At 53.6% G+C, this 26,790-nt stretch overlaps 1 protein-coding gene across 1 annotated transcript in view; it reads left to right on the top strand.

Annotated features, from left to right (window-relative positions):
- The window catches only part of TNS3 (tensin 3), a 129,411-nt gene that overhangs the window by 25,653 nt on the left and 76,968 nt on the right, over positions 1–26,790 (top strand). Inside the window, exons 9-11 of the mRNA XM_079711393.1 lie at positions 6,331–6,460; positions 6,801–6,866; positions 8,053–8,157. Of these exons, the coding sequence (XP_079567519.1) occupies positions 6,331–6,460; positions 6,801–6,866; positions 8,053–8,157 (301 nt within the window). The remainder of the gene's footprint in view (positions 1–6,330; positions 6,461–6,800; positions 6,867–8,052; positions 8,158–26,790) is intronic.

Below are 26,790 nucleotides of genomic sequence, written 5' to 3'. Positions count from 1 at the left end.
CTTGAGGCAGGCGGTTGACTTGTCCCAGCCTCTCCAGAGCCAGTCATTGTGCTCCTCAGGGGTGGTGGCTCACGCTTGCTGGGATCCAAGAGGGGACCCTGTGCCCAGTGTGCCATCGTCCCCAGCTTACTGCCCAGAGCCCGCCCCTGAAGTGGGAGTCCCTGGGCAAGTTCATACCCCAGCAAGAACTGCAAGCTGCCTCTTGCGTGAGGGGACAGCCGGCTGGATGAGGCCCTGAGCGATGCTGCAGGAACCTGAGAGGTCTGGCGTTCAGGTGTCCTGTCGCCATGGGGTCTCTTGAGGGGAATGTTTTGTGCCGTGAAGTCACCCTGTCTGTGAATTTTTGCTTCCGTTGGAAAGGCCGGCAAATAGGGATCTCCTCACAGGAAATGCTTAACTTGATAAAACCAGCCCCTTCCTGCACCTTTATGCATTCTTAACATGGAGTATTTTCGGACTGAATTATTATTTGATTTATACTTCCTGTGTTTACAGTTCATTTTCGTACACTCTGCACTTATTTTTTGCAGCGTTGTCAGAAGGGAGAAGGACGCTGCGGGTTACAGCTGGACACGGGTAATTTTCCATCGCACAGGGTAATTTTTCCTTGCACCATTCGTGGAAATGATTACCTAGGAGGTTTAGTTTAGTTATTGATCTCTAAGAAGTCTCAGAGTAGCTCTAGCCTCTTGTATTCGTTTCCCAGGGCTGTCATGACAAAGTACCACAGACTGGGTGGCTTAAACAATAGACATTTCTCACTGTCCTGGAGGCTGGAAGTCTGAGATCAAGGTGTCAGCAGGGCTGGTTCCTCCCGAGGCTTCTCTCCTTGGTATGTAGATGGCTGTCTTCTCCCTGTGTCTTCACATCATCTTCCCTCGTGTGTGTGTGTGTGTGTGTGTGTGTGTGTGTGTGTGTGCTGTGTCCGTGTCCTGATCTCCTTCTCATAAGGACCCCAGTCAGATTGGATTAGGGCCCACCTATATAACCCTACTTTACCTTAACCACCTTTAAGACTTCAACATATGAATTTGGGGGGCACAGAATTCAGCCCATAATACCTGTGTCCATTGAATAAACCCATTCTAGAATAAACCTATCCTAGTAAGGTTAATAGTGAAATCAGGTACCATTGGTTCTCCAACACCTTTAGCTCTGATGTGTCATTCGTTCTCTCATTCATTCCCCACAGCGTGCGTCCTGAACCAGGTAACATGGTGGATGTGAACGTAAATCACACGCAGGTCCTACTTCCAAGAGTTTAGATTCTAGCTGTTGAGTGAGCTGAGCTGGCAGATCACTCTCGTGCAAGTAGAATTTGGTGTGTTCACGCATGCACAGAGGCAGGATCTGAAGGTTCACGGGGGGGAGAGAGGATTCCAGCGTGTCTGAGGAGGAGAGTCCCTGAGGCCGTGCTGCCCGGCCTGGAGGACGGGCCCAGGGCGTCCCCACACTCAGACCATAATCTCTGGGGGACACACATTATGCTGCATGATCTGTGGGCTCCTTCGAATCCCAGGGCTGTTGGTTCAACCTGAAAATGACCCTCAGGGATCAACACAGGGAAGTAGCTGGGCGGCAGAACGTTCCTTGGTGTTGGCCGAGCTTCCTGGGGAGTAGCGTGAGCCGTCTCCCCTCCTGCTGTGCAGGTTGGCTGTGGTTTCCAGAGTCTCCAGGCAGGAGAAGCCCCTGGTCGCAGATGAACTGTGGGAGACCCCTGCACTTCGGTTTGCCCCGTCCTTTATTTTAGGGAGTCATCGCTTGGTGCGCACCTCTGCGAATCCAGTGGGCGTTCCTTCAGTGGAGAAAGCTGCAGATGGAGAATGTTTCAGGGCCTTTTCTGTGTAAAGGTTCAAGTGTGTAGGCGGTTTAATTTCTCATCAAGAATTTGGCAACGGTTGTGACTTGGACGGAATCCTAAGTTGCAGAGAACGCTTTTATAGGCTACCCACCCCCCAGCCGCAGAGGGCTCGGCTGGGCTCTGCTCTGGAAAGTGGAAGGGAGCTCCCAGGGAAGGCTGACACTTTGGTCACCATCCTGTGAGGCAGAATGTTGTTGTCCTTTGGTTTTTTTCCCCTCCTTGATTTTGGTAAATGTCAGCCTCGTACACAGATAAACCTGCCTCTTTCCTCGTGAGGGATTCTGCGTTGAGACTGGTTAACAGAGGTAACAGGGGTCCAGTTTACAAGAAGTAAGGCCTCGTGAGCTCTTCGGGTTGAGAATGCTACGTGGGAAAGTGGAGGGGGCTCCGTCTGTCATTCCTTTGACTTGGGGGCTGGCGGGAGGGCTGTCACTGGGGGCCATGGGGACACCCACCTGCTGTCCAGCTTTGCCTGAACACTGCCAGCCTGTCCGCGCGCACCTTCCCACCGCACACCTGACCCACCCATCTTTGCGATGTGCTTGCACTGAGGGTCAGATTTTCGAGTCCACCCCAGAACGTCTAAAGGGCAGAGCCTCAGGTGTTCAGTACACATGCTCCTGTCGGCGGGGAGGGGGAGGGCAGAGGCATCGGGGAGCACAGCTGTGTCGTTATGTAACCTCGCTAAGGAATTTGCATGGGCCGCAGGCCCGTCAGGAACCTGGCTGGGGTCCAGAGCCCTGATGGGCTTGTAAACACTTTCGCATCCACATGCCTCGTCTTGCTGCTTCTGCTTGTGCAAGCCCCGTGGCCACTTACGTTCTGTCCTTGTGGGGCGGGGCTCCGTGACCTGGCTCCAGCGACCCGACTTCTCAACAGAGGGGACCTTTCTCAAGGAGCCATTGCAAACAAACAGCACCTTAGTTTATTGTTTCTTGCTGAGGGCACTTACGTAAGATCAGGGAAAATGAAGGCGTCCGCAGGCCCCTCTGGATTTGCTCCTGCGGAGGTCGTTACAGGGCTTCTGTTGTGCTGTATTGTCCTGGGACTTGCTGTGCGTGCATCCTTCTCCCTCGCTGTGCTGTGGGTCTCCTGGACCTGGATCGGGCCTGATCCGTTCTGCATCTCAGCCCAGTGGATCTACTTGTTTTTTCATTCACAGCCAATACTGCTGACCTACTAATGGTTTAGGAAGTGAGTTACAGCCTTGCCGCCCTCTGAAATCATTTTCACCTCCAAGTGAAGTGAAATCATGGTTAGTGCTGGCGCTGGATAATGCAGGTGTTTTGACTTCGGAAGGCAGCCCTCAAGCTTATTAAACCTTTTAGCATGTGTGGTTGTAGCTCCTTTGAGGATGCACATTCCTTGATGCCTGTGTAGACAGCCACCGGGGCCACCAGCAAAGTGGGTTGAAATTGTTTCAAATGCAGATATTCTAAAATCCAAAGGCAGAGGATTGATGTGGTCTTAGAAACTCTCTGGGGAGACCTAGGTAAACAGAACTGCTAAGCTGGAGGGATGAAGGGGGTATTACAGACCTCAGTCTCTAATTGTTGCAAAATGTTACCAATACTTTATACCTTAAAAGGCGCATTTTGGGCACTACTATCAAGCAAAATGTTGACGGTTCTTTCCATGGAGTGATAAGAGCCTGATTCTGGTCTCTTGTCACTGATGCTACTAAGATTTATTGGTGCGGATGATGCATCATTCCTGGCTCTGCAGGGGGTGCCAGAGGCCCCCGGGCGGGACTCCTGCTAGGTGGGTCCATCTCCTTTCCAGTTGGAGCCGCCAGGACCCCGTGTGACCGAGACTTCTGTGGTTTTCTGTGCCTTCAGGAGACAGTGGGGGTCATTCTTGAGGTGGCCAGGAGGACTGGAGGGGATGGCGGGTACCATCCTGAGCAGTGGGAAGAGAAGTCCGTGGTGAAACAACGGGCAGGAGTATGGGTGAGGGCTCAGGTCTCCTCCAGCGAGGGGTTGTCAGGGGCCCCGGAAACCCCTCGGCGAGGGCACGTGTGCGCAGAGGGTGGCTGCTCTGTGGCAGTGGGCTACCCCGCCCTTCTTTCTACCCTGAACCCTTGTCGTGTGAAAAACTGGGAGTCTTTAGACACTAGAGTCACGCTGGGCCTGGGGAGGTGCCTGTGCCCCAGAATGGTTGGGAGCCAGCAGCCTAGGGAGGGTGAACCCTTTGCTGTCCCGCCCGTGCCCCAGGGTGTGTGGTGACCTCTGCCTTCCCCTGCCTGGTGCCTGGAGTGCGCTGGGATTCGTGTGTGTGTGTGTGTGTGTGTGTGTGTGTGTCTCTCTCTCTCTGCTGTGATGAGTGATGGTGAGACCAGAGGAGGGGAGCCCACAGAATGTCTTGGGTTCTGGGGAAGGTGGGAGCCGGGCCTGGGGGCTCTTGGTTGGCATGAGCTGCCGTCAAGAGCTGCCTGCAGGAGAAGGTGTCCCTGAAAGGGAGCTGTCGTTGGGCCTTCTGCGCTGCCCTGAGGCTGCATATGCCTCTTTACCCAGCGCCTGCGATGCCCCCGTGTCCACCTTGGGCTCTGCCTGCCCACAGGCAGCTTGGGGGAGCTGCCAGCTCTGTGTAGCATGACCCTGTGGGCTGGCCTGGGGCTGCTTCCCTCAGTGGATGTCAGCTTCTGGAGGCCTTGTTGGGTTATTTTACAGCCTCAGCCCCCCCTCAGTATTGATAAAGATTTAAGGGCCAGACTGGTGTGCGCCTGAAACTCTCTTTCCTTTTCTCCAGTCTTCTCCCCTTTTCTCTCGTACTTCCAAGGTACCAGTGGAAAAAGGCAAATGGGGGGGTCCATCACCCCACAGAGATGGGCACGTCCTCTGCGTGGTAGTCTCCACCGCAGCACGTGTGGGACCCCTGCTGAGCGGTCAGCACGGTCAGTGTGGGGTGAGGGCCTTGGAGGGGTGAGGATGCAAGTAGCACCCTCTGGAAGGAAGGCTGAGAGGACAGCCTTTGAGGCGGCCCTGCTGAGGATCCAGAGACCCCAGACGAGGTGGGAGAGGACTTGTGGCCGGTGATCCATTTGCTGTTGGAAAGCAAATTGAAGGCTTCACACTTCTGCAGAATTCTCGTTGGCTGGTTCCCTGGCCAGGGGCCGGAGGCCAGGCCTGAGTCTGGATCCCCACTGGCCGCGTGTGCACAGGCCGCCTGGCACCTCCCGCCTCGTGAACGCTCAGCTCGTGTTTGTCAACGTGAAACACTCCCCTGACGGGTCTGTTTACATTTTTTCATCAGACTGTCTCCTTGTAGAGAGCACAAAGGTAGAAGACCTCTGGGTCTACCCTAAGGGGCACAGTTCCCGACACGCTGGCCGCGGCTCCTTGGGCCTTTATTTTTTCTCTCGAGTGGTGGTTTCACTGGTGAAGGTTATAGACCAGTCACCTGCGGCATCCTCCCGCATCACTGGTCTGGACGGTCGGTGACCTTGCACGGAATCATTGAAGCCCAGCTTTTTCCGAGCAGAGTCTCTTTTGTGAGCATGGCTGCCTCTGAGATCCCTGCACCTCCAGACTCCCTTCCTCCCGGGCATGCTCAGTGCAGGGAGTGGCCACCTCTGCTGAGTGTCTGAGGGCAAGATCCAGCCTGCTTCTGGTCTTGGACCCCTGGGGACCCTGGAAAGGAGCCCTGCCCTGCCGTGGGAGGGAGGAAGTGTCCCCTCTCCTGTAGCACGCCACCCCGCCATGACCTTCGAGCCCTCCTTGTGGCCAGCGCCGTCCACAGACCCCTCAGGCAGGGGCAGGGAGGCCCCCGTGTAAAGGTGCGAAACGACGCCAGGACCCCTCCCCTGCCCACCCTTCCCTGCCACGTGCCAGGAAGGGGTGCTTCCACCCTCCATGGCAGCACAGTCACTCCAGGGGCCTGAGCTGCTCCCAGGGACCTAGGGCCACGGAGCCACAGCCTGAGTTCAAATCACATCCCTGGTGATTCTGGAGACTGGTCTCAAGTGGCCATTCAGGATGTCTGGACAACCCAGCAGTGGAATTTCAATTCCGAGGTCTCTCTCCCTTTCCCCTTCCCTTCCTTCTCCCTTCTCCCCACGTCTCTCTCTCTCTGAATTATAGCACGCAAGGTAAATATTGAGCATAGTCCAGAAAGTGATGACTGCCTGCTTCTTTCATGAGAACAGGAAGGCTTTAAGGTGAAACATGGAGAGTTTAGATGAAATGAGGAAGAAGAGGCCACGGAATTTCATTCCTCAGCTGTCTTCCAAAGTAGAGGTGTGGTCCGTCTGAGGACTAAGGACTGTGGGATTCCTGTCCTGTTGGAACAGCACAGGTGTCCTCCAGAAGGACCAAAGCCGCGGTGACGTTTGCAGCCCGCCTCCTGGGTTGGGAGCCGCTGGCGGCTGCGTGCACTCCCAGCCCCTCCTGGAAGGGAGCGGCCTGTGCGCCCCCCGACAAGCGCCCTCCGCGGGTGCGGGCTCCCCTGAGGACACAACCTCTTTACCCCAGGTGAAGTGCTACCACAAGAAGTACCGCTCGGCCACCCGAGACGTCATTTTCCGCCTGCAGTTTCACACCGGGGCTGTTCAGGGCTATGGACTTGTGTTTGCAAAGGAGGATTTGGACAACGCCAGCAAAGGTGAGGTCGCTGCCCCAAGTCCAGACTGGGGGTGTGGGGAGTGGACCCTCGGCGGGCGACCCCTGGCGGCCTCCTGTGTTTCTTTCACTGTTGTCCCGCGTTCCACCCGTAAGTCAGCCTATTGACAAAATCATTACCAGTCTCACAAAAGACTGGCAACTGACCCAACAAAGAAAAATTTCTAGAGAAACGGTGAAACTACTGATACTTCCTCTGTCATGGGTGCACTGTTGGAGATTTGGGAAGGGTGTTGTCCTGGTTGGAATATAAGGACAAAATTCATCCACCCCTTTCCCGTCTCATTGTCTCCAAATTTGTTGACCTAAGATTTCTTTTTTAGATGACCGTTTTCCTGATAATGGGAAGATTGAATTAGTCTTCTCAGCCACTCCTGAGAAGATTCAAGGTGGGTAGAATGCAGAATGCTGGGGGGCAGGATGCTGACCTGGTTGGGTGATGCATATGCTGGGGCCTCTGTCTGGCTTCCCACCTCTGCACATAATTGGAAATATAATATATTTTAAAAAATAGTAGGATATTAGACTGTGGGAGGGCATTGCCTTAGAGACAGTAGGGCCCAGGTGGGTCAATAAGACCCCAGAGATGGTGTGACTCGCCCAAGGAAGGGCCCAGAACCTTAGGACTGGGGGCCATGTCTTGATGCCCTGTTTACTTCTCCCTCAACAAACAGCTACGTGTTTTGTTTTGTTTTGTTTTTGCGGTATGCTGGCCTCTCACTGTTGTGGCCTCTCCCGTTGCGGGGCACAGGCTCCGGACGCACAGGCTCAGCGGCCATGGCTCACGGGCCCAGCCGCTCCGCGGCATGTGGGATCTTCCCGGACCGGGGCACGAACCCACGTCTCCTGCATCAGCAGGCGGACTCTCAACCACTGTGCCACCAGGGAAGCCCCCAGCTACATGTTTTTAAAGAGGATTAGAAATATAGTAGACTGCAAATACTTACGAGCAAAACAGACTCTCTCCTTTCTTCTAAAAACACATTTAAAGAGAAATCAGTCCCTTTATTGTGAAGGCAAATGGTTCATTTCCATCACCAAGATCCATACTCATGAAAGATTTAATTCAGTTTTTAACAGCTGTGGAAAAGAAGCACCCTACTTTTGTGCCCAGTGCCATAGATTTAGGCATGAACTATTCAATGCAAGGCTGTGGGGTAAGAACCCTCCTGGCATCCTCAGAATGATCAGGGAGCCTCGAGGGAGGGCCCAAACCTGCCCCTCCCGTCCACCTGCCCTGAGGCCGATCCTCTGGGTGCCTCTGGGTCCTTGACTTGCCAAGCCATCCAGGTGATCCCTTAGTGCAGAAACAGCGCCCAGAGCCCCGTACCCGGTGGGTGGAGGACCAATGTTCGCCTTTCCTTTCTGCCAAGTGGTGTTCACTGTTGTTCAGTTCATCTCAAATAGTGCATGGCAGCTCAGATTACGGGAGGGCTTGTGGGAGGGGGCGTGGATCTGAGTGCTGGGCCTGGACACTCAGATGCGGCCGCTTCTCTGCCTCATTGCTGGCAGATGCCCAGAGGCACCGGCTTCTCTCTAACTAACGCCTGTTGCCCCCGTCCCACCGCCCTGCAGGGTGTGAACATTTGCAAAACGACCACGGGGTGATTGTGGACTTCAACACGGCAGACCCGCTGATCCGCTGGGACTCGTACGAGAACCTGAGTGCAGACGGTGAAGGTGCGTCTGGTTACCTTGTGTCAGTTACCAGAGAATAGGGCCCAGAAAAAGCAGCCTGTTCACGTTTAGATCAGAAATCTCCTTGCAGTCTGCTTGGAGGCTGGGAACCCTGCTGTCCAGGACCCCTGCCCTTGTGAGTCTGAGGGCACTCGTGGGAATCAGGCTTGGTTTTATTTCTGTTTGCTCATTACACTGGTGTCCTGGTTGTATGGCTGCATCATTTAATCTCTGTTTTTGTGAGTCTGTCTCTCTCAAACATATTCTCTCTTTGCCACGGGATATGCAGTTTGGGTCACAAGTATCATGAAGGAGGAAAGAAATGAAGGGTGGCATCTGCCAGGTTTATAGAAAGAAGCCCCTGGAAGCTAATTTCAAAGAAGAGGGATCCGTCTTCTTCCAGGCACTTGAGAACACTGGCCTTTCATCTTTTTCAACCACCAATTGAGAACAGACCTGATTTGGAAGAGAAAAATCAAAACATTTTTGTCCAGTTACTTTCGTCCAGACGTTAAATAGCTAAAAGCAAGTCTTGTGGAGGTAACTCCACCAGTGCCCATCTTTGTGCATCTCTGGGCTCGCGGGGACTGGCGGCTGGGGATGTCTGCGGTCCACGCCAGGGGGCATGAGGCTCCTCTACTTGTCCCCCTGGGGTGTCTGGGCTTGTGTCAGTATTTTTGCGATGCAGACCCTCCTGCTGTCTAGAGGTGAAGCCTGCGTCACTGTTGTACTTCAGGCACAGTTTCTAAATGCCAGCTGTGTGTTTCACAGCAGGGGTGGCCCGTCTGGTTTCATCACCTGACTGCTCCCTTGGAGCCCCTGTCAAGCATCTGCACATACGTCTAAGCACTGTTCCAGTGCCTTGTCCATTCACCACACTGCATTCCATCAGAGGGGTTCCCAGGAGCTCTTGATTTTTTTTCTTAGACCTCTCGAATCTACTTTTTTTCAAAATTGAGGTATACTTGCTGTACAATATTATATGTTACAGGTGTACAACATAGTGATTTACAATTTTGAAAGGTTATACTCCATTTATAGTTATTATAGAATATTCGCTCTATTCCCTGTGTTGTACAATATATCCTGTAGCTTATTTATCATATACATAATAGTTTGTACCTCTTAATTCCCTACCCCTATCTGGCTCCTCCTCCATTGCACTTGATCTTGGTGGAACTCATGTGGCGTTCCGAGTTCTCATGGTTGTTAAGTGCTGCCTCTGTGGCCCCTGCTGCCAAGGCCCTGCAGACCCTCTCATAGCCACCTTCCAGAAAGCATACACCGCTTCCCTCACATGGAAACATTCCCCTTCCTGAAGTTCCCTCCCTTCCCCCGACTCTCCAGGCCTCCTCGGTGAGGCTGACCTGCATCAGTGAACTCATTCCTGAGGCCCTTAGCTCTCCCCTGGAGCTGCAGCCCCTTGCTTGGGTCCCTGGAGGAGGGCGCAACTGGGCCCCCAGACCTGCAAAGGCGGGGGCCTTGGCCGGCAGGAAACAGCATCTCAGCCATGCTTCCATCAGGGCAAAACTCTCTCCAGGGTTTGGTAGCCTATGGAACCATGTCTTTTGGCCAGAAAATGATGTTGCAGCCCTCTCTTCTAGCTGCACTTCCATCCCTAGTCCCTGCTGATTGAAGAAAACAAAAAAAACCACACGCACACAGAAGCACTGACGTAAGCTGTATTTATCTTTGGACATCCCTGCTGTCCTGGGATGGACCCTCCACAGTGGCCTTCTGTCAGGGACCTTGACCCCCCTGTTAGGTCTGAGTGAGGATGTGGACAGATGATTGCAAGCGTCCTGTCTTCATTGTGGAGAGTCACTCCTGTGCTCCCGGCTCTGTGGCCCTGGCGGGGTCATGGGGGTCCTGCTGCCCCATCCGCATTTCGTGGGGCGCTATTTCAAGGAGAGAGAAGTTGGGGGGGGTGAGGGCAGACAGCGGGGCAGCCTGCCGGAGCCTCTCCTCTGCCATTTTATTTCATCCACACAAGAACCTGTGACCCATTTTAGAGATTAAGGGGGCAGTTCCCAAGAGAAATCAAAAGCTGGACATTGGTGAGGGGTCCTGGTAGCCACTCGGGGTTGTGTACTCTTGGTGATCACGGGTGAAGCTGAGTGAGTTGTCGTGTGTTCGAGATCACGCAGGACAGAGACCGTGGCAACGGGACTCAAGTCTGGGCCTGTTTGACCCCAATGCTATTTGGTGCAAACCTCATCCTTCCAGCTGAAAACCTGACGGTCCCTGGGCCAGGGTGAGGCCTGCAGACAGCATAATCCCCTCTAAGCAGTTGGAACAGAAAAGATGTATTTCTAGGGCACTGGCTGGCGAGCTTCTGGACAGATGTGACTGTCTACCCCAGGGGGCTTGACCGTTTCCGGGCGCTGCCCTCGGGGCCCCGGCTGCACGGTGAGCCCTCTGCTCGGGGCCCAGGAAATGGAGTTGAGCTGCGTTGGGCAGCCCCACGTGCGTCGGGTGACAGGACAGGGCAGCGAGCGCTGTTCTAAAGACACCTTACCGACTCTATATGGGTGGTTCATTGACACTGAACTCCTGGCCGGCAATACTGTAACTCATGCCTGAGCAGAGCTGATCTACACCCGTGTTTCCTCCATAAGGCCCCTCCTGGCCTCTGGCTCTGAGGAACAGCACTTCTGCGCTTTGCTGGGGGGCCACTGTGAATAGAAAAAGCACCAGCAAAGTGCACGGAAATGCAAAAAGTGTGGCATGACATAGGCCTGGAGAAGGCCACTTCATGGTGTCACAGCGCGCCAGCAAAGCAAGTGCGCACAGCCCTGCTCGCTCGCTCTCCGTCTCTCTCTCTCTCTCTCTCTCTAGCTCGACGAGGCACGTCCTTGTCTGAAATGGCCTATTTTAATTAGATCATCCTAGAGATAACCCCAGCTCTGGGAGTTCTTTTCTATTCTACATACATTTTCCCTTTTTCACGCGTCTCGTATTTCCTTAGGGGCTGCCGTGTTTCTGATGCTGTGATGAGCTCAGGGAGAGAAAATAAGCAGACCTCATGGGGAAGACATACCTATGTGTGTATTTGTGTACGTATGTGTGCATGTGTGTGTGTGGCGTGTATATGTGAGTGTGTGTATATATGCGTGTGTATGTATGTGTGTGCATATATATGTGTATGTGTGTATATATGTGTCTGTGTCTGTGTGTATTTAATATACATGGTATGTATGTGTGTTCATGTGTACATATGTGTGTTTACGTGTACATGTGTGTGTGCGCACGTGTGTGTATGTGTACCTATCTCTCTGTCTACCTCAGCAGTGGCCATAAGATGCCCCTTGTGCCATGGGAGGGCTAGATACCAGGAATTCGGGAAGTATGGAAGAGAAGCAGCTACTCAGCCTGTGTATTCGAGGGAGATGCAGGAAGAAGATGGCTCTTGTAGGCAGGGGTGCAGGAAGGGGGCGTGGGAGAGCCCGGCGTTTACCTGCCTCATTGCAGGCATGCTGCAGGAAGCGGCAGGCGCTGGGTGAAGGGAGGTGTCAGGGCCCGGACAGGAGGGCAGCAGTGAAGAGGCTTCTGGAGGCCCTGGACTCGGGTGTGGCTCTGGGTGGGCAGTAGGCGGTTTCCTATTTAGGAGGTAGATGACTAGGACTCTCTGCCAGATTCAACTCAGGGGTTGGGGCAGGGAAGCTTCCAGAACACGGTTGGGCATGAAGCCTTGCTGTGCCTCCCTTTCCTCTGTTCCTGGCTTTAATCAATGAATGAGTTTCTGGCCACCGGTAAAACTCGTGGATCCAAGGTTGCATAGACGGGGGCCACCGTACCCCAGGTTTTGTCTCTTCTACTTCAAGTTGCTACCTTATAAACATCCTGTAGTTCAGACTCAGCCTCCCAGGTGACCACAGTTGTCCCAGAGCTTCATGGAGGCTGGTTGCAGGCGAGGGAGACTTAGATTTCTCACCACCTTCACAATAAGACACAGTCCTCTCACTCTTCCAGGCAGGACACTCTGCAGAGCCTGCGGCAGTTGGCCTGCTGGTGAGGACAAGTTGGGTCAAGAAGCGGCTGGCCACGGGTGTGTGCAGAGTTAGAAGTGCCACATCCAGTTGTGACATTTAGGTGTTGCCATTATGAAAATGGATTTGAAAGCATTTCTTCCCAGAAACTGTGGTTGGGTGTTGAGATTTGGAAAAGCAAAGCAAGCTTTGGCGACTTAGCAGAAGGAGGGTCCACTGGAATCTGGCAGATCAGCCCTTAGGTCCTGGATCTGCTCTCTGTCCAAGGCCAGGCTCCCCGCTGGCAGAATGGGAATGCTGTTGGCTGAGCTTCCAGAACTTAGGGGCTGCCTCATCAGTGTACATGTGTGTATGTGTGTGTGTGCACACGTGTGTGTATGTGTCATCAGTGTCTGGCCACGGCCACCACTCACTGAATGCATCCACTCTCTGTATCCAGACTGAGAAGAATTTGCTTAGATCCTGCGCCCAGCCAGACTTTTCCAAGCATTGCTTGCTTTGACGGTTCAGGGCAGAGTAACGGCGTTAACCCAGCCCACACTGTGTCAAATGCTGATGGAGTTTGCCAGTTTAGATGGATGAGGTGGGCCTCTTGCTCAGACCTCAGCAAGCACCCTCCTTGTGCTCTCTTGATTTACAGCCTCTGACCCCCTGGCCTTGCCAGGTCCCCTTCCAGGTGTGAACCCCTGACCCAGAGTTAATCCTCCCCTGATAAGGGATTTCAGGCAGCAGTTGGGATGGAGGGCAGTGGCTTCATCTTATCTGAAATGCAAGAGTCTCACCATCTGTGCTAAGGACCATAAAGTCCTTCGGGTGTTAGCTTTTTGACATGGATTGGATCCTGTCAGAAGAGTTAAGTGCGATGTCAGAAGCTGTTAGTGAGTCATGACCGGCCCTGAGCTGCCATCTCAGAATCCATTGCTTTTCTAGCCCAAGTGGTGTCAGAGAAATCGACTCAGAATTCATGTCGTCCTGGACGAGTTTGCACGAATTAGCCCATGTCAGTCTCCCAGGGATGGCTGGAAGCATTAAGTAGCATTACCCCAGGACAGACGGTGAACAGAGGTGCTGAGTGTTGGCTTGATTTCACTGGGGTCCTTGGCCCCCAACTTGCCCCCATCCCTCGGGCTGTGGGACCCACCGCAGGAGTGAGCGTGTCCTGTGCTCTGGGGCAGGGTTCTGAAAGGCAGGTGGCTGTCGACCTGCCCGCAGCTCCAGCACCTCCCTAGACTCCAGCCAAGTGCATGTTGATCCTGCTCTCACTTTTTCCTCCTGCCCTTTATGACTGGCGTCGGCATCGCCTCTGCCCTTTGATGCTGCACCTGCTTTAGCGGCAGGCACCCGGGGATCCCCGCCCGTGCCCTGCATCCCGTCTCTGGAGCACTCTGTCACTGGCGTCCTGCCTTGGGGACCAGCAGCTGATGAGTTCTGACTGCTGGTGGGTTCTCTGAGAGATGAAACTAGAAGTGGGCCCGACTCCCTGGTTTCCCTAAAACCCCAGGTCACACAACTTCTACATGAGAGTGAACTCAGAGAGTGTGTACATGTGGCGTGGTGAGGGGTTTGTTTCCTGTCCCCTTCTTTAAAAGCTCTTGCAGACCCACTTTTACCAAATCGCATCTCAGTCGAGCCCCTCCCGGCCACTTCCCTCCCAGCCTGGACACTGGCACGTTAGCTGGGTGAATTAAGCTCAGATCAAATCTGGTGAATTTCCTTCTGCGTCCTCCGTGGGGAGAACTTCCTCAATGACGGGCAGGATTGCAGTCTTCCCTGCAGAACCTGCAGGTGCATTTCTGCCAAGGCAGGGCTCAGGCATTTTGACAATGTCACCAGTACAGGAATGACTCCAGACTTGAAGTATTTGACAACCAGAACCAAAAGCCTGAGAGAGAAAGCGGCTGAGATGCCCGTGCTTGTGAGTGTCCTCCTCCCCAGCACGTGCACACATCCCCTCCTTCCATCTCTTGCCTGATGTGGTTGCCTTGTCACCCTGCCTCCCATCTCTTCAGACTTACCAAATGGAGGGGGTGGGCTTTCAGATCCCACGTATGTGACTTTATCACACGCTCCCTTTGGAAAGGGCTGCAAATTGGAGCGGACCCAGGGGTCCTCAAGAGGGAAAAGTTCCCCATGAATTAAGGGAAAAAGGAGGTGTTTTGTAAGAAGGGGCAGCTGGGAAAATCCTTTATTTTGTCTCTGTAGAGACAGTTATCACGTGCCTATTCCTTTTAAATAAATGGGTCTCAGCCATTTATTGTGAGGCTCTCTTGGCGATGGTATTGATGGTGGCAATGAGGGTGTTCCTGGGGTCAGACTCTATGTCCTGTAGCTCTAGGAGTCCAAGCGGGTGCTTCAAGAGGGACTGGAGGGAAAGCATGGGCTTCCAGAGGGAAAGGAGTTTTGGAAGGAGTGGGGCGCGGGGGCAGAGGTACCTCTCCCGGCCTCGTGGTGGGCAGCTGTCCCTCTGGGACCTGGGCCGGGTCTGGCCAGGCAACTGTCACCACTTTCTAATTCCAGAACATTTCTGTCAGCCCCAAATGAAACCCCTCACCCACTGGCAGTCCCTCCCCAGTCCTCCTCTTCCAGCCCCAGGTGACCTCGTCTTCCTTGTCTATGAATTTCCCTCGTCTGGACATTTCCCACAAGTGGAATCATGCCGTGTGTGGCTTTCTGTGACAGGTGTCTTTCACTTTGCCTGATGATTTGAGGGCTCATTCATTTTGTTTCGGGACTTCACTCCTTTTTTATGGCCGAATAATGATCCAAAGTGTGGTTAGACCACATTGTGTTGATTCATTCATCAGCAGGTGGGCATTAGGGTTATTTCCACCTTTTGACTATTGTGATTAATGCTGCTATGAACCTTCTTATATGTGTTTTGACCTTGGGCTGTTCTTATACTGCCGACCTTTTCTACTACTTTGTGAAATTTCCACTTCTTTTAGTCCCAGTTGGTTTTCCTTTTCTGGATGTTTCTTCTGTCTTTATGGGTCTTACACCAGGAATCACACAACATTCTGCAGGTCTCCTGTCCCACTTTGCCGACTCCTCCCAGGGACATTCGGGAACCCACCAAGTCTTTTTCCGTATCAGTTAGGTAACCCCAGGCACAAAATTCTACCTCTGTAGCTTTGAAAGGTTTGAGGCCTTTCAAAACACTGAGCCACAGAGCTCTCTTTTGGCCACACATCAGCAGAGTGTCACAAGACCCTGTTGTTTCAGGAGAGGTCGACACTAACAGCCTGAATGGCCTCTGTGTGATGGAAACCCACAGGTGGGAGGAGAGGGGACATGACAGTGTTTTGGGCGCGAGTACTCAGAGGCCGTCAGCAGCACAACTGCCAAGATCTGAAGGTCACACTGGAGCCAGTTGCCATGCATTCATGGAGGCTGTCGTGGTTCATTTGTGAAGCTGCCGTCAACATGAGGAAAACCCACCCTGCACCCCACGCAGTAGAAAATGAGCCGCACGAAAGGCCAGGCTTCTTTTGACACACAACTAATCACGCAGCTTCGTTCTGTTAGAAATGGAGAAAAGAGACCACTGGCCGGGGTACAGTTGTTTGTGTCTCTTCCTCATTGTTGGTACCTTATTCTGTGTTTTTTTCACACGGTTGTCAGCTTTGGGATGCAGGGGTCTGATTTTAAGACTCTCTCCTGTAGAAGGCTAGGACCTCCACCCCACTCTGGACATGACCTTGGCTACAGCGCGGCCAGGCCCCATTTGTCTCAGTCCTCAAACCAGATCTTTCAGATTTCCGTTTCTAATGTCTTTTCTTTTGATCTGAATTCTTTGACGCAAAGTATTGTGTGATCAGTTAGTCACTTCCTTTATTGCAGTGACAGTGTTATTTGCAGAGTGGGCACAATGATGTCAATTCCCTCGACAGGAACGGGGGTTGGTCAGGACCCTTTGCCAAACACCAAACTGAATAGACCTTCTTGCACAAGCAGTGCATTGTGTTCCGCGATAAAAGAGACGCTTTCTCCTGAGCACGAACGTAACCTGTGCCTTGATGGCCGTTTGGGGGGTTGGTTGGAGGAATCTGTGTCTGGGACCTGCTGGCTCTGTCCCGTCTCCCCCCGCTCAGGCTCATTGGGTGGTGACGTTTGTGAAGGTTCCAGTTGTGCTGTGGGATCCTGAAGGCATCAGAACGGCTTTGCTTGTTTGCTCTGGTGTCTTAGGTTCATTTAAGACTCGGAGCGTGTGGCTGTGCTGTGACCAATATGCGATCGAAGCACAGGGGTAAACCGTTCGCCGAAGCCCACCTAAGTTGCACATAAAGAGGCCTGAGGTGCAGAGGCGCTGCTGGGCAGCACGTGGAGGTCTGGGTGTGCAAGGAATCCCTGAAAGATAGGCCGTGTGCAGTTAACACTGACAATGAACTTGGCCACATGGAGCTTGAAAGAGAGACACAGCCCCAGGAGATGGAGGGTGTAAAGGCAAAGACTTCCTGGCAGATACGCCGAAGAAAGCAAATGATGCTGAAACTGTGGTTTGTAAACCCAAGCTGCTTGGTGCTGGCTCCACACGTCAGCTTGTCAGCCCGGGAGGCTTGGAAGGGAACACTGGTCCCACTGGGTGGCTCTCGAATAGAAGCCTTTTCCCCGCCTCCTGAGCCTCCAGGGTTCAAATTTCACTAAACCTGATTGCAGGAAACCCCGCCCTCGTGTTTACATCGCACTGGCCTTTTTGGGTGGAACCAAAGTCCTTTTCTTAGCTAACAAGATCTTCCACCTTAAGCTACCTAGAGAGGGAGGCTGGGTCCCTGCGGGGGACACATGCCCTCATCCCGGAATGCTGCGTTCTGGGATTGAAGGCTTTCTTCAGGGTCCAACAGATGTGGGCTGAACAAGCTGCAGGGCTGTCTGGAAGGAAGGTGAGCAGGGAGCCTGTGTGTGTGTGTGTGTGTGTGTGTGTGTGCGCGCGCGCGCGCGCGCGTGTGCATGGCTTCTGCTAGGCTGCAAAGACCCTCAGTTGAGACCAGAGCGTTGCCAGCCAGAAAAAGTACCAGAGGAATAGGATAGCACTCCCGGGAGAGGAGAGGTGTTCGTTGGTCAGTAACGAGCTGAACAGTAGTTTTAACCTGGCAAGAGGGAAAGCCAGGCAGGCCTCCGGGAAGACTGTTGGTTTGCAGTTTAGAGGAGTCTTAGCTGCTTCTGCCCTTGGAGATTCAGTGATGGTTTGACGTGGGGTTTATGTGCAGAAGCTCGTGGCCGGCTCTGTGGCTGGCTGGCCCAGGTGGCCTCTGAGTGGGGCCGCAGGACCCCCTGTTTTCACTGGAGTGCCTGGAAGGGAATTGGCTGCCAAGATAAGTGCCCTCGACAGGATGGCCCGAGCTGGAGTGTTGGTTGGACAGGAGAGGGGCCCCCTTAGGAGTGGTCCTGCCAGCATCTGGGGCATGGTCACTGTGGCCGGGACACGCCTGCTGCCTCCCCACGGTGAAGCCCAATGCTCCTTTACCGCAGCATTCTGGGCCTCACCCAGGGGACCGCCAGGAGTGCTTGGAACTGGTGTGGCTCCAGCTTCCCAGGTGCTGGGCCCTGACATTGGCGCGTCCCTTCCTGGACAGCCATGTGCCTTTCTGGCTGGAACACCCCCCTCCTGCTCTCACTGTTTTTTTCAAGAATTTACAGCCTGCTTCGGTTTTAGAAAACATTTACACAGAGCTCGACTTGGCTCCAAAGGGAGCGATTTCCATCCGCCCCCCTGGCAGGCCAGGTGCCACCTCCCCGCCTGGCATTCAGTGGGGTAGTTTTGGGTTTGGGGGTTTGGGCAGGCGTTTGCTCGCAAGGTATGAGGATGGCACATCCAGAGAAGCTCCGTGCTATGTGGAATTATTTCTGGAGCTCGGCCTGAGAGGGGCTTGGGCCAGGCTCTCACACCCCTGGGGTTCCTAGCAGCTAATCACCATCTTCTGCCTTTTGTTTAGGGGAAAAAGGCACATTTCACCTCACCTGTGACATATCAGTCACCCGTCTGTGCTGTTGTAGACTAAAGGTAATATTCTCAAAGGCCCCAGTGTGGCCATCCTTTCTTAGCTCTCGATATTTTTGGAATGGGACTGATTCAGTACAAACACAGGGGAGTCTTTAATGAGCACAGAGGCAGAACCCTACTGCAATAAAATAAAAGCAAGCCTCATTTCCTGAGAGGTTATAAATGCTGCAATTATAAACGTCCAAGTGGAAAGAGAGAGAGAGATCTCGGCGTGAGTGACTTGGTGAGATGACGAGGACTCCACCGAGAGGGACACCGGCCAAGCCTGGGTGTTTCTCCTGATTGTGAAGGTTCTGTAGCCTCCACAGGCCCCCGAGGGAAGAGGCACCCTTGGGACACTTCAAAAGCCACCTGCAGCTCTCTACCTGGCCAGAGGATGTAGAAGGTCACTGACCCCGCTCAGCCCAGCCTCCTGCTCTGGGCCCATCCCCCTTCCAGCTGCCTTGCTCTGTGGCAGTGCTCCCCATGCCTCAGAGACTGGAACCCCAGGTGTCCCCTCTGCCTGCACACCACACAGCAGGCACTGAGACGCTCGCTTGCTTCTTGACATGTTGCAGTGCTGGGCCAGTGCTCCAGGGCCCATTCTCAAAATTGAAAGCTGGGCAGTTTGTCACTGGTTCAGTCAGAGCCGATGCAGCAGGTCTGGGAGAAACAGTCTCTAACCACTAGGGTGAGGGTCCCGAGATGTGCAGAGGTAAGGAAGGCCCCTGGGTGTGCTTTGGAAGATCCGCCCATGTGGCTGTCGTCCTGCCACCGAGCCCTGTGGAACGGGGCACGGTTCCCACGACCGCGCGGGTTCAGTAGAGGCGAGTTTGTGGTGAGCCCACTGAGATGATGCAGAGGCCCCCGGCGTCACTCAGCTAGCTGACTGCTCCCGCTTTTGTCCTCGTGGTTATTGGTCCCAGAGGAAGCTGAGAAGCCGAGCCGATCACATGGCTTGGACAATGTTTTACAGCTGGTGAGAGCTGGAGGTGGGCTGCTTGGCCGGCCGGAGGGCCGCGCTGTGCAGTTTGGGTTATAGAACCTTCAGGTAGGTCTTGTAAAATTCCATCTTTTACTTTAGATCCCTATTAAAAAGCAATTCTTCAACATAATTCCGAAGTGTCAGGTCAGTCAGGCTGAGTTAAGAATACTCATTAACGGGACGACATGAGGCATTCTTACCGTTCCCCAGGCTCTGGGCTGGAGGGAACACAGACAGGAGCCCTGAATCTCCAGGACAAGTGTGGGGATGGATGAGCAGGGACAGTGTTCACCCAGTGCCCACCTGTGCTTTTCCCTTTGTGTTTGGTCTCACCGAATCGCCGCGGTGATCCTGGGGCAGACCTCACCAAACACCTGTTGCCCGGCAACTTCTCCAATAAGGGAAGTGAAGCACAGAGAGGTTGAGTAACTCACCCAAGGTCACACAGCCGCGAGGAGGATTTTTAATTAGGATTCACACCCAGGTGGATTATGCCAGAAAGTCCAGAAGGGGACTGAGGATGTGCACATAAATCGCTCCAGTGAAAAAGTTAAAACAAGCTCTGTGCCGCAAGGGGGGCATGAAGGGACCCTGACAACTATCCCGAAGAGGAGAGAGCTCTCACCATCTCAGGGAGTCTAGGAGGAGGAAGGAAGGTCCTGGAAGAGAGGGGGAAAGTGGAGGAATTCAAGGCGGGGGTGGGGGGCGGGAGCAGAGAGGAAAGGAGATGAGGAGAGGGGGGAGGAGAGGAGGGCGGGGGGGGGGAGGAGAGGGGGGCGGGGGGAGGAGAGGGGGGCGGGGGGAGGAGAGGGGGGCGGGGGGAGGAGGAGAGGGGGGCGGGGGGGGAGGAGAGGGGCGGGGGGGGGAGGAGAGGGGGGCGGGGGGGGAGGAGAGGAGGGCGGGGGGGGAGGAGGGGGGCGGGGGGGGAGGAGGGGGGGCGGGGGGGAGGAGAGGGGGGCGGGGGGGAGGAGAGGGGGGCGGGGGGAGGAGGAGAGGGGGGCGGGGGGGAGGAGAGGGGGGCGGGGGGAGGAGGAGAGGGGGGCGGGGGGGAGGAGAGGGGGGCGGGGGGGGAGGAGAGGAGGGCGGGGGGGGAGGAGAGGGGGCAGGTGGACACAGTGCATGGGGGGTGGCCCATCGCACCGTGAGCCTCATTTCTGTCTTGATTTCATGACCTTTTAAAAATCGAGATGTAATTTATTGGGTTGGCCAGGAAGTTCGTTTGGGTATTTTGTAGCATGGAGACACCCGAACAGAGTTTTTGGCCAATACATACATAGAGTAAAGTTCACTCTGTTTACGGTGCCTCTAGGGGTTTGACTTCCTCTCCTGCAGCTCCCCACCACAGCTAAGAGAAAGAACACGTCTGTCACCCAAATCATCCCTGGTGCGCCTTCGTAGCAGCCTCCCCGCCGCGAGCCCAGTGCCTGTCCCCGATCTCTTTCCTCAGGATGTCAGTGGAAGCCTTTGGAGTCTGGCTGCTCACTCAGGGCTTTGGGTGTAGTTGCAGATGATGGCATCATTTGTCCTTCTTTCTTCTCAGACACTTTTCCCGGGAAGCCCGCGGCTGGTAGACTCACGGCGTCTGGTATTGGGACATTTTGATGGGGTCAGTTGGTTTAGCTGAGTGGCCTCGAGTAGTGAGCGAGCCGATTGGGGAGGGGTGAGCTGGAGGTGGTCCATGAGGGCCGGCCGCAGGAGGCGGGAGGGACCGACTGCTCAGCAGTCTCCGCCTGTCTCCTGCTGAGTCAGGGTGGGCCGGGAGCCTTCCCTTTATCAGGGCTCCCAAGGGGCTGTGGGTGCGGTAGGCGGGGACCAAGTGGTGTACCCGGGAACAGCTCATTCATTGTAAGGACAGAAATGCGCAGCCTGCCATGGCTCCTGCTGCTGTAGCCTAGGAAACAGACATAACACTGCCATCATCAACCCGGCAGCCTCAAAACACAGGATCCTGTCCCGACAGTGCACCATTTCGGGAGTTAGGGAGGAAAACAGAGTGCTTAAGTAGTTTCTAAGGAGTGTGTGTGTGTGTGTGTGTGTGTGTGTGTGTGTGTGTGTGAGAGAGAGAGAGAGAGAGAGAGAGAGGGAGAGAGAGAGAGGGAGAGGGAGAGGGAGTCAAAAAGAAAACATTTAGGGAAATTCCTTTCCGAAATTAAAATGTTAATTTCACATTCAAGTGGTTGGTCAGGTTTAGAATTCCAGTGTTTTAAAAAAACAGAAAGCATGGATTTGGGAGTAAGGCAGAGGTAGGCTTGAATTCCAGATGATCTATTCAGTAGCTTTTTATTATCTTAAATATTAGCATAACCTCTCTGAGCCTCTGTTTTCTCGACTATAAGATGGGCTTGTCCATTACTGCCTCACAGGATTGCTTTGGGAATGAAGTGAGGTCCATCCCTGGAGCGTGACAGTGTCCTGGCACATAGGAGGTGCTTAAACAGAGCCTTTGTCTTTAGAGTGTCAGCCCCATTGCAGGAGACGGCTGTTTCCTGCATTCTCTCTTTCTCTGATGATAGAAATAACGATTCCTTGCAGCCTCACCTGAGAGCAGCTGTTCCTGGATGCACCCCTTCTTGCAGTCCTGCGCTCTTTCTGCCTCTGCTAACCCGTCCGATGCTGTGAAGTATGCCTGCCGCCCTCCGTTTCTTGACCCTCTCCCTGTTCCCCAGGCTGGTTCATCCCAGCATGGGGTCGAGACTCTACTGAGTATTCCATTTCAATCTCCATAAACAACTAACTAGCAGCCGTGGCAAGTGCTTAGTAAACTCGTGCGACTGCTCCTGGACAGGAGTTTTCTGTTTTTCTCTGTTGAAGACTTGCAGGGAGGATCCTGTCAGCTCTTTTGAAATGAAAAGTTGCTTTTCAAGCAAACCTTTCACGAAAGTAAAACATAAGATTCATAGAGTCAGTATATAGAAGAAAGAAAGATTTCAGCCAGCTTCACGAAGCCCTCAGGTTTGCTCTTTTGTTTGAAATGGATTTTTTGTGTTGGCGTCAGGGCTGAACTCATTACAGATCAGTTCTACGCCTTCTTGGTTGCTGAGTGGTTGGTGCTGCGATGGCGGTGGAGTTGAGATGCCGCCTTCCCTTTGGCTGATTCTTCACACACCTGTGAGCACATACCTGTGAGCACAGGTGGGCATTGGTTAATCTGCGTTCAGCCAGGATGAGAAGGAATGTTTTCGTTTCGTTTTTTTTTAGGTCTGCCTCATTTTCTTTGCTTACTTTTGAAATCTTTTGGGGGTGTCTCTTTTCCTTCTTGTGAGATAGCCCCCTTTCAAAAGTCGAGTGGGAAGGGGCAGGGAACCGGCACACGGTAGCAGAGCAGGGGCGGGGAGTCTGTGCTGCAGCTTCTGCCCTTTAACGAGGCAAGCATGTCCACCGGCTCTTTTCTTTCTTCTGGTTCTTTTCCAGATGGGAACCTCCCTGGTGTGTCATTCAGCGGAAGCGATCAGAGCCGTAGTTAACATTTGTTTGATTTTTAACTAGGCCCCGGATGCAGGGAAATCATTACCAGAAAACTCACAGGCCTCCTTTTGGAAGGGGCCCTGGGTTCTGGTCGGTGGGGCAGGGATGGCGGGAAGGGACAGGACACAGAGCAAGTGGTTGATCCTGCACTGGGACAGGCGAAGGCTCTTGTCCTGCATCTGCAGTGGAAAAGCTGGGGGTCCTGGGCGGGTCACATCTCTATCTGGAGATTGGGGTCTTCCTTTGCAGAATGAGGATTCATTCAGTTCCCCCAAACTCCCCTTGAGCTGGAAGCACAAAGTTAAAATGTGTCATTTAAATCTACAAAAAGGATGCAAGGGGCGGATGAAGTGAATGGCTTCCAGACGTCTTCTGCTGGCCCCGCACTCACCCCAGCTTTGATAGCACTCTGAGCTCCGAGATGGAGCCGAGCTTCACACCCCCAAGCCTCCTTCACCCCAGGGGACCCACCTCCTTTCCCCTGGGAGCCCTTGGTGGTGGCAGTGGGACCCCAGCCCCAGCCCTGCCAGGGATCACAGAAGGTGTTTGGCTATATCGGTTCTCTGAAAATTACTTTCTGCATCACTTTTCCAAACCTGAATTAAAAGGGGGCACTCTACCATCAATTAAGTCAGGGTGTCCTTAAAGACTGACCAAAGTTTTGGGGGACTTCATACACCAAGGCTGGAGCTTGTGTCTCATTTTCCATGGAGGGTTTGGCAGTCAGTCAGTCTGCAGTGACCCCCACCCCCAAGCCCCCCAGATAACTTTTGTCCCTGGTTGTGATTCCGTTTTCATTGCTCTCACCCTGCAGTTTTCACATAGGGTCTCAGAAAACAAAATACCAGCCCCGTAGGCAAGGTCGCCCTTCTCTAGATGTGGTTTAGAGGCGGGCCATGAGTAGGTGGGTGTGCCCCGCCCATCCCTGCAGCTGTGGGGACGAACCTGCTTGGGAAAGTCCATCTCAATGGCAGGAGGATGGAGGAGACGGGAAATGGTAAAGATGCGGTGCCATTGTTATGCACCTACTGTATGCCAGGGCTCTATCTTGCCCTCATCACACCCCCAGTCCTGTGGCTGCACAGATAGTTTTCAGACATCCCTTGGACCTTTGCCCCTCTGCCCGCACATTGGGTCACAATTAGGTTGGCACATTGGGTCACATTTAGGTTTGCATCTTTTGTTTTCTTTGACATTTTGGAATCCACTCGTTGACTTCGGCACCTTTCCAGTCGGGTTGCATCTGAAGGCCCACTCGCTGGGGCTCTGCGGTCTACCTGGGGGAGAGTTTGTTATGATGTCTGGGGAGTGGAGGCCCTGGGGCTGCAGGTGGCCAAGGTCTGTGGGCACTTCTACCTTCAGAAGGTTGGTCAGTTATTTTTAGTCTTTTTACCAGCTAGGGCAGCTGAACATCTTTCCAAAATAGCTCCCCAGGCTTTGTCATGTGAGAACAAGACAGAGCATTCAGTCTATCAGTACTCGGTGCCCACTGGGTGCCAGGGGCTGGTTCCTAATGCTGGAGATACCACAGGGAGCAAAAAACAAACCCCTGCCCTCCTGGAGCTCACATTCTTGTGGGCGAGACAGTCTGCAGTAGGTCTGAATGTAGGTGTGTGCCACAGACAAACACCCAGCAGGCAGAGAACAGCACGAGCAAAGGCCCTGGGGCAGGGGAGTGCCTGCTATGGTCTGGGAGCAGCAAGGTGGACAGGGAAGAAATGAGCACAGTCAGGGAATGCCAGGCCTTGTCCACCTTGGAAGGAGCTTTTAATAATTATGACTACCCTCAGGACTTCCCTGGTGGCACAGTGGTTAAGAATCCGCCTGCCAATGCAGGGGACACGTGTTCGAGCCCTGGTCCGGGAACATCCCACATGCCATCGAGCAACTAAGCCCGTGCCCCACAACTACTGAGCCTGCGCTCTAGAGCCTGCGAGCCACGACTGCTGAGCCCGCGTGCTGCAACTACTCAGTCTGCGCGCCTGGAGCCTGTGCTCCGCAACAAAAGAAGCCTGTGCACCGCAATGAAGAGTAACCCCCACTCGCTGCAACTAGAGAAAGCCTGCGCGCAGCAACAAAGACCCAATGCAGCCAAAAAAAAAAAAGAAAAAAAGAAAATTATGGCTACCCATCTCAGGAGCCTAGGACCTGGGTTCTTTGTATATGTTCTCTAATTCTTATAAATGCATTGAAAGATAAGACTAATGATTCCCTTTTATAAGTGAAGAATCAGGGGATTGAACAGTCTAAATGTCCTGACCAGGAAAGTACAGAGTAAATGCAGAACAGGAGTCCATCTCCAGGTGCAGGGAAACTCAGTCCGAGTCCTTTTGCGAAGAGTGCAGGGCAGGGACAGCGGGTACCAGAGGCCCCTTTTCCTCCTCACCCCAAGTCTGACTCCCACACTCCCCGGGATCACAAAGCATGGGTGCACTAAGGTGTCTCTGGAGGCCCCTGGACAGCCTCCCAGAGGCCCTGTGCCTTTGGGATGATTTGAGCTCCTACAAAGTGATTCAGAAGTTTGGGCGAGTCTGACTTTGAGGGTTCTCGGAGATGGTTCGTTTCCTTTTCCTATAGATATACCATTTACTGGATATTTTCTGACATAGACAGTCACCTGTGTGTGTGGTAGAACGTTTAGCAAAGGGTCTGCGGTGGTGTCTCGCCACACTCCCTGAGCAGCTCTGAGAGCCCATGAGACCGAGGCCGAAGCGCTCAGCGCCCAGCCTCGCACAGAGCCAGCGTTTAGTCCGTGGCAAGCGGGCTGTTTTTTAATGCATTTATTATCATTTTAAGATTTCTACTACTAATAAAAATAATAAGAATGGGATTACTCGTAACTTGCAGCCAAGGGGAAATATCCTGTCCTGTTCCGTTCCCTTCAGGCCCTTATGGACTGTTCTTCATGTGGGGTCGCCACGGGGTTCTACTCAAAGTGATTAACGGACACTGCCTGAATTTAAATCAGAAGAAGTTTTGTACAGCTCCTTCTCGGCTTCCTTTTTCCCCCTTAACTCATTGCGCCAGTCCGTTTTCATTTAGATTCAGGCAGAAGGACTTGAGTCATGGATGCATGGACATCTGTTTCTAGAAATCCCCACTGGCTGGCTGTGTGCTGGTCGTCTGTCCTGGCCTCCCCTCTGCTCAGGCGGGACTGGGATTCTTACCGAGCGGAATGTGCTCTCCTGTTGTCTCTGCAGAATAGAAGGGAAACAGCTGGTTCCCCAGGTCTTGCCTTAGTTGAGTTTTCCTGGCCACAGAGGGTCTCCCACAGAAGCCACGTTAGAAGGGCTAGGAGGGCTAGAAGGACACCCATCTGTGTGCTGTGACTTTCAGTGCCCGTGTCTGAGCTTCATGTAGAGCACAGCCAAACCCTCGTTGTGCAGCTGGGCCAACACAGGGTTGGTGGCCCCAGGCCGGACTGGGGTAGAGCCAGGACTTGAACTGACATCTCTCTGACGCTCCAGCTCCCGCTTCACCCACGGGCCATTCTGTGTGAGCCCCGCAGCGTCCTAAGCATGAGGACCTAGTGGCTCACACATGGGTTGATTCTGCACTTTCACGGTTGTAGGGGTGATGTTTGCAGGTGCCCTGTAACTTGGGGGCGCTCATTCCGGGGTCCTTGTGTGCAAAGCTGGGTGCAGCGGGTCCTCCCCCTGGCACCTTTGGGTCACTCGCTGACCCCACGCAGAGCATCATGACCAAGTGCCACCTCTTCGTGAGCAGGGCCCCGGGCGGCCAGGGTCTCCCAGGCTGCAGAGCCAGAGAGCATGGGTTCTGGTCCCAATTGGGCTTCCCAGCAGCTGCCTGACCTTGGGCAAGTTACTGATGCTCTTTCAGCATCAATTCTTTTTCTTTAGAAGGGGAATATGCTAGAAAGTTAGAGAAAATGTGCTGAGTGCACACCCCGTGATAGGTGCTCTGTGACCACCAACTGTCATTGACACCTGCCCCAATTACCCCGAAGCTGCATCCAGCTCCTGCCTCTGACTTAGATGCTCGCATCACCAGTTGCCTGCCTTGAAGACTTGGTTTATTTACCGTATTTTATGTATCATTTCTCCCCCCAGCCCTCCCCACCAGGCGCTACGTTAAGGTGAGGGTCACTGAGATTCGTACCGGCCTGCACTCCGGTGTTTGTTTGCCATCCTCCATCGCTTCTAGCCCCGCTTCTTCCTCTTGGGCACAGTTGAGATAAGAAGGAAGCCTGGCTTGCA

This window comes from Hyperoodon ampullatus (assembly GCF_949752795.1).
Source record: "Hyperoodon ampullatus genome assembly, chromosome: 9".
Taxonomy (NCBI): domain Eukaryota; kingdom Metazoa; phylum Chordata; class Mammalia; order Artiodactyla; family Ziphiidae; genus Hyperoodon; species Hyperoodon ampullatus.
The sequence above is the reverse complement of the archived record's forward strand: the minus strand, read 5'-3'. Positions and strand labels throughout refer to the sequence as shown.